The sequence below is a fragment of the Photinus pyralis genome, unplaced genomic scaffold, assembly GCF_008802855.1.
Source record: "Photinus pyralis isolate 1611_PpyrPB1 unplaced genomic scaffold, Ppyr1.3 Ppyr1.4_LG3b, whole genome shotgun sequence".
Lineage (NCBI taxonomy): Eukaryota > Metazoa > Arthropoda > Insecta > Coleoptera > Lampyridae > Photinus > Photinus pyralis.
This window is the reverse complement of record NW_022170510.1, coordinates 27287142-27294151: the sequence shown is the minus strand read 5'-3', so window position 1 is coordinate 27294151 and position 7010 is coordinate 27287142. Positions and strand designations below refer to the sequence as shown.

Sequence of the window (7010 nt, the reverse complement as noted above, 5' to 3'; positions counted from 1 at the left end):
TTGTTCTTCGACCCGGACAATATAATATATCACATTAGGTAAGAGTCAATAACATTGGTCCTTCGAGCCGGATAATATAATATATCACATTAGGTAAGAGTCAATAACATTGGTCCTTCGAGAAAACGAACCGCACTTGGATTGTAATTAGTCCTTCAAGAAGAGGAGCTGTACGTGATTGTTACATCGACAAGTTACATCACGTGGGTATAGTCATATTGGTAATTTCCCCAAGAGAGGAAGCACTCGTGAACGACATTGATCCCTCAGACAAGGCATCAAGAAATTCATAGAATAACCAAGATGTCAAAATCATTAACTTTTCCAAGACGGAGTGAACGTGTGAAAGCCATGGGTAAACATATTGAACAACGACATGACAGCCTTCCTGACAAGCAAGAAGAGATTCAGGTTCTTCAAACCAATGAAGATACGCAATCGTGCAGGTCAAGGAAATCATCTAGTAAAAGCAACTGTTTCGTAAGACAACAACTCAAGATTGACGCCGAGATAAAGAAGCGGAAACTGGCGCAAGAGATTGTGGATTTAGAATTGGCGATGCAGGTCTCCAAGTTAGAACAAGAAGAGGTCGACGGGAATTCTGAATCAGTAGACAGTGGGTCAGAAAGTAATAGGTCATTTGTACAAAAATGGATAAATAGTCGTAGAGATGCTTCACCTGCAAAGGATTTGTCATCTGAGGTAGGATCTAAATATAATTTGCGTAACCAACAAATAAATAAATCTCAAGTACCAGTCGAATTCTCAACATTCATAACCAGACAAGCAATGCCAAAAGATTTGCCAATATTTAATGGTTATCCCACAGAGTGGCCCAATTTCATATTTCAGTATGAAAATTCGACAGCTATTTGTGGTTACACAAAAGAAGAGAATCAATGTAGATTACAAAAATGCCTGAAAGGTAATGCTAGAACGATTGTTGAGAGTCTTCTTATATTACCAAGGAATGCGGATAAAATCATTGATATGTTGAGGAAAAGATTTGGCCGTCCTGAATTAATAGTCTTTATGCTCTTAGATAGAATAAGGAACTTTCCCGTAGTGAAAGAAGATAAACTTGACATGTTCATTAATTTTTCTGACAACGTCAAAAATGTAGTAGGTACCATGGAAACTCTAAACCAAGAGGATCATTTGCGAAATCCAATTCTACTTCAAGAACTACTAAATAAATTACCAACCTCACAGAAGTTACGTTGGCTGGAATATATTTCTAGAAAAACGGTTCAACAACCTAAACTGATAGAATTCAGTGCGTGGTTAGATCATAGGGCTTCGATTGTTAGTCAAATTGAAATGCCAAAACTGTCAGATACGGTAACTAATGTAACTAGGGATAAACAAAAACACAATAGGAGAGATGTTACTCTGACCACAAACAATAGTAGAACAACAAACCCCAAATGTGCTTGTTGTGGAAATGAGTTTCATCATCTTAGTAATTGTTCAAAGTTCAAATCTCTAAGCGTTGATGATCGATGGCATGTAGTCACATCCCAAAGAATATGTTTCTCTTGTCTTATACCTAATCATACTTTGAGGACATGCAAATCAATTAAAATATGTGGGAAGAATCAATGCACAAAGCCTCATCACATATTATTGCATAAAGATAATGATAATAATCATAATAGAAGCAATCAAGGTTATCAACATGAAGTTAATTATCATCGCTTAACAAGTAACAATGTTTTATTGAAGATTATTCCTATTACAATTAATACAAATGGAAATTATGTACATACTCATGCTTTACTGGATGATGCATCCACAGTTACACTCATAGATCAAGACTTAGCTGATGAACTTCATATGGATGGACCTCAACGTACACTCACCATTCAGTGGACAAATAATCAAGTTCGTCAACAAGACGATTCAAGAATAGTAAGTTTCAGTATCATCGGACAACAAAAGAATAAGAAATATCAATTGCGTCGTGTATGGACTATGAAAGAAATGTCCCTACCTACTCAATCCATTAATAGTTCAGAAATGATGGAAAGATTTACTTACTTAGGTAATGGGGTTTTGTCTATGACAAATGCAAAACCTAAGGTGCTAATCGGACAGGACAATTGGCCCCTACTAGTTAACAAAAGGATTATTTCTGGACCTTGGAATGGCCCTGCCTTAAGCAAGACACTGCTGGGATGGGTACTTCATGGAAATGTAAGCCAGACTGCTAACACATTTTCAAACAAGCATACCACTAGTCACGTATGTCACATGAGTAGTGAAGATAAGGACGACTTGGATGTTTTACATGACTTAGTTAAACAACAATGGCAAATAGACTCGTCTGGAGTATATAAGCTTGAAAAAGCAATGTCCAAAGAAGACATGGTCGCTCAGTCTATAATGGATAGAACCATGACAAGATCAGGAGGAAGAATTGAAACCGGACTCCTCTGGAAAGATGAAAATGTAGTACTTCCCGAAAGCAAGAAAAATGCGATGAGAAGACTTATTTGCACTGAAAGAAAAATGGACAAAAATGAAGAGTATGGCAGAAGATATTGTCAGAAATTCGATGAACTGGTGCAAAAGAAGTATATACGAAAATTGAACAACAGCGAGGTATGTGGAGATCAATTCAAAGTCTGGTATTTACCTCATTTTGGTATAATTAATCCAAATAAGCCTGATAAATTACGCATTGTTTTCGATGCTTCTGCCAAGAGTAATGGTGTCAGTTTGAACGATTTTTTATTGACAGGTCCGGACAAATATAACTCTCTCTTTAATATACTAATTAACTTCAGGATCTGCAGATATGCGTTCACAGCTGACATTAAAGAGATGTTTTTACAAGTTCGCGTTAAGAAAGACGACTGTAGTGCACAACGCGTCCTTTTCAGAGAGATGGATAGAACGAGAGAACCTGACGTTTATGAAATCGAAGTTGTTTTCTTTGGATCGACTTGTGGTCCTTGCTTAGCTCAGGAAGCTAAGAATAAGAATGCACAAGAGTTTAAACTGACTCATCCAGATGCTGTTCCCGACATTATAGAGAAGCATTACATGGATGACTATTTGGGTGGAGCAGACACAATTGAAGCAGCCCATAAATTAATTGCAGATGTGATTTATATACACATGTCGTAGTCTTTTAGTGAAATCAGTCATTTCACGAAACGCCTAGTCCGAGGCCTAGTCATTTAGTGAAACGCTGAAAATTTACGTGTGGGGTAATTTCCCTTCCCCTTCTAGATCGATAAGGATACCATTTATCGATCTCTAATGGGAAGGGAATCCAATCGCTTGGTCTTGGAAAGTAAACTGTTCCACAGTTTCATATAAATGACTAGGCGTTTCGTGAAATGACTGATTTCACTAAAAGACTACGACATATACACAGTAAGGCAGGTTTTCAGATTTGCAATTGGATTGCGAATGATATCAAAATTATTGACCATATTGATTCCAAATTAGTGGCCGATGGAATGAAAACTTTGAGAAATGAAAACGATAAGAATATCGAAAGAGTACTTGGCATATTTTGGAACCCAATTAATGATACTTTCGAGTTCAAAACCAAATTCCACAAAATTGAAAAGGATTTGTTGGAAAATATAAGAAGACCGACGAAAAGGGAGATTTTGAAAATTGTAATGTCAGTTTTTGATCCACTGGGATTTATTACAAAGACAAACATATTGATTCAAGGTAAGATGCTGATACAGGATGTTTGGAGGAGCCAGTTAGGTTGGGACGACGAAATTACAGATAACTTGGCGAATAAATGGAACATATGGATTGAGGAATTGAAGAAAATGTATAATTTCAAGATACCACGACAATATTTCACATTCGATAGGAGTTCAAGTCATTTGCAGCTGCACATATTCTGCGATGCTTCAGAAAGATGCTATGCTTCAGTAGCTTATCTGAGAATACAATATGGAAATGAAGTACAGGTCAGTTTCGTAAATGCCAAAGCAAGAGTGTCTCCTTTAAAACCTATGTCAATACCAAGGTTGGAACTTCAAGGGGCATTAATGGGTGCACGCTTAGGTAACTATCTAATGAAGAATTTAAACTTGAATATTTCATCCACGACATATTGGACTGATTCAAAAACAGTTCTCCATTGGATTCGATCGGAAGCTGGACGTTTTAAAGTATTTGTAGCCCAAAGACTAGGTGAAATTCAAGAATTAACATGTGTAACTGACTGGAAATATGTTAGATCTTCAGACAACGTTGCGGACGAAGCGACGAAATATGTTATGAACTCCTCAGTATCAGCAGATTCTAGGTGGATATGTGGGCCAAAGTTTCTACTATTGAATTCCCAGGAATGGCCAAGAGAAATCGAACATGATTTGAAAATTGATTCAGACAATTTAGAAATGAAAAGACTGGAGTATACTTGCATCAACTTTTCAGCACAAGATTTGATCCCTGATATTCCTAATCCTGAAAGATTTTCAAAATGGACGAGACTTCTTAGAGCTACAGCCTACATAATCCGAGTAAGAAACATACTACGAGCAAAAGTTTTCATCCGGAACGAAATTACCGTTGAAGAGTTGTATGAAGCTGAAATTATTCTTTATCGAAAGGTACAGATGGAATCTTTTCTAGAAGAATACAAGATGTTACAACAAGGTCAAATAATCAAGAAAACGAGTCGCCTCTTTTCATTGTCTTGTACGTTCAGAGAAGAGGACAAGTTGATGAGGCTAGATGGACGATTGAATAATTCTTCATCTTTGAATTTCGATACGAAACATCCGATAATATTAGACCCGAAACATAGAATAACTAAACTGATAATTCAACATTATCATGAAAATGCATATCATTTTGGACAAGAAATAGTACTCAACAAATTACGATGTAAATTTTGGATTTTACGTATGAGACAAGCAGTGAAAAATGTTTTCCATAATTGTCAGCACTGTAGCAATAGGCGAGCCAATCCCATGATACCAATTATGGGACAATTACCGTTATGCAGAATAGAACCAACAATCAGACCATTCATAAAATGTGGAGTGGATTATTTTGGACCCTTTGAAGTTGCAGTGAAGAGAAGCAGAGAGAAAAGGTATGGAGTTATTTTCACTTGTTTAGTAACCAGGGCAGTTTACTTAGAAATTGCTCATGACCTCACGACTAATGCTTTTATAAATGTACTCCGGCAATTTGGTTGTAGACGTGGGTTTCCTCACGAAATCCATAGTGACAATGGATTGAACTTTAGAGGGGCTGAAAGGGAAATTTCGCAACATCTTGACAATTTACAACAAAATGAAATAATAGAATTTTGTTCTTTGCGAGGAATTAAATGGCATTTTAATCCTCCACATGCACCACATATGGGCGGCATATGGGAGCGGCAAATTCAAAGCATAAAGAAGATATTAAAGGAAATTCTGAATACTAGGTATCCTCAAGAACATATACTCAGAACCTTCCTCATAGAGTGCGAAAATATATTGAATTCCAGACCTCTGACACACGTTTCTTCCGATTCTCATGACTCTGAACCTCTGACACCAAATCACTTCCTGATCGGACCAGACTTTGTAGCACAACCTTGGACTGTGACTACTGACAATCGAGATCTTAATCTTATGAATAGTTGGAGGTCAGCTCAGCGTTTGGCAGACTTCTTTTGGAAGCGATGGCTTGATGACTATTTACCAACAATAATTAAACGGTCCAAATGGTATCAAGAACAGAAGAATATCAAAGTTGATGACATTGTTATAATTGTTGATCCAAATGGAACAAGAAATGATTGGCGAAAAGCAAGAGTAGTTAAAACGTATCCTGCCAGAGATGGTAGAATTCGTATAGTTGACGTCAAGGATGGGAATGGAAAGGTATACCGAAGAGCACTGTCCAAACTCATTGTACTTGATCTGCAGTAGTAATTGCTGGAAGAGAGGCAATTACTAGGGTGGAGAAATGTTGAATTTATTTGTATCAAGTTCACTGAATTATTAAAAAATGTTGCCATAGAAATAAATAAGGTTGTTAGAAAAATTATAAAAAACCGTCATAATAAATTTAATTTAAAAGCTCTTGTCAAATTGTTCTTCGACCCGGACAATATAATATATCACATTAGGTAAGAGTCAATAACACTCGGAAAGAGTGAAAACGTACGAAATTGTGGTACGCGATCTGCAGGTCGCGAAGAACATTTGTCACGTTTCTAATTTGAGAAGTTTTCTGTTTGGGCATACATATTTTCTCTGAGGATGGGAAAATGTAAAAATTCGATTTAAGATGTTGACATAATATGTTTCATACACCCAATGCGTAAACAAAACAAAGAAATTCAATTCGCGAAACGTCGAAAATGGTGAGTGTTTTACGAAATTGGTTTTATATTCTTAAATGAAAAAGTACTATTTACGTAGAAGGTTTTCAGCTTGAAATTATAACGACTCGAATCCATATGTCTGTATAAATGTAAATGGGGAGAAAAGACGTGTGTCCTAAGCAACCTGTATAATATGCATTTCACAAAGGAAGCAGCACAGACTTATTTTACGTAATTGGTATTCGGTGAAACAAGGGTCGAAGACGCAAAAAAACGTCTGCCGTTAGAAACGGCCCATTTAACTTCCCTTTACTGCAGAAAGCGTAATCTTCCGATAACGTCGATATTTTAAAATTGACTTTTGTCGCTCGAAAAATTATTAATGACCGCGGTGATTGAATACATAGTAAATGGTCGTCAATGGCGGCTTTTACGAAAACTCATTAGACCGAAAAAAAAATGCATGAGATGAATTCTAATGGAACGCTTATCGCCTGAGCTGAACTGATATGGCGTAAATCTGAAACGCAAATGAAAATTCGAAAGGAATCTTAATTTCGCTTTAGCAAATTTCGAACAGGATCTCGTTCGCTTAGGGACCCATTTCCACGCGACAAGTGTACAGGGAACGTGTATTTAATTTATGTTTTCATATTTGATAAGGGTGTGACATATGAAAATAAGAATTTCCCTTAGATCTGCT

General features: G+C 36.7%; 2 protein-coding genes across 2 annotated transcripts; both read left to right on the top strand.

The window, feature by feature from the left end:
- The first annotated feature begins 351 nt into the window (after nt 1-351).
- LOC116166463 lies at nt 352-3132 on the top strand. The gene has a single exon (XM_031481414.1). It carries the CDS (start codon nt 352-354, stop codon nt 3130-3132), a length of 2781 nt encoding a protein of 926 aa, XP_031337274.1.
- Nucleotides 3133-3698: 566 nt separating this feature from the next.
- Nucleotides 3699-5909, top strand: LOC116166462. Its single transcript, XM_031481412.1, has one exon. It carries the CDS (start codon nt 3699-3701, stop codon nt 5907-5909), a length of 2211 nt encoding a protein of 736 aa, XP_031337272.1.
- Nucleotides 5910-7010: the final 1101 nt, after the last annotated feature.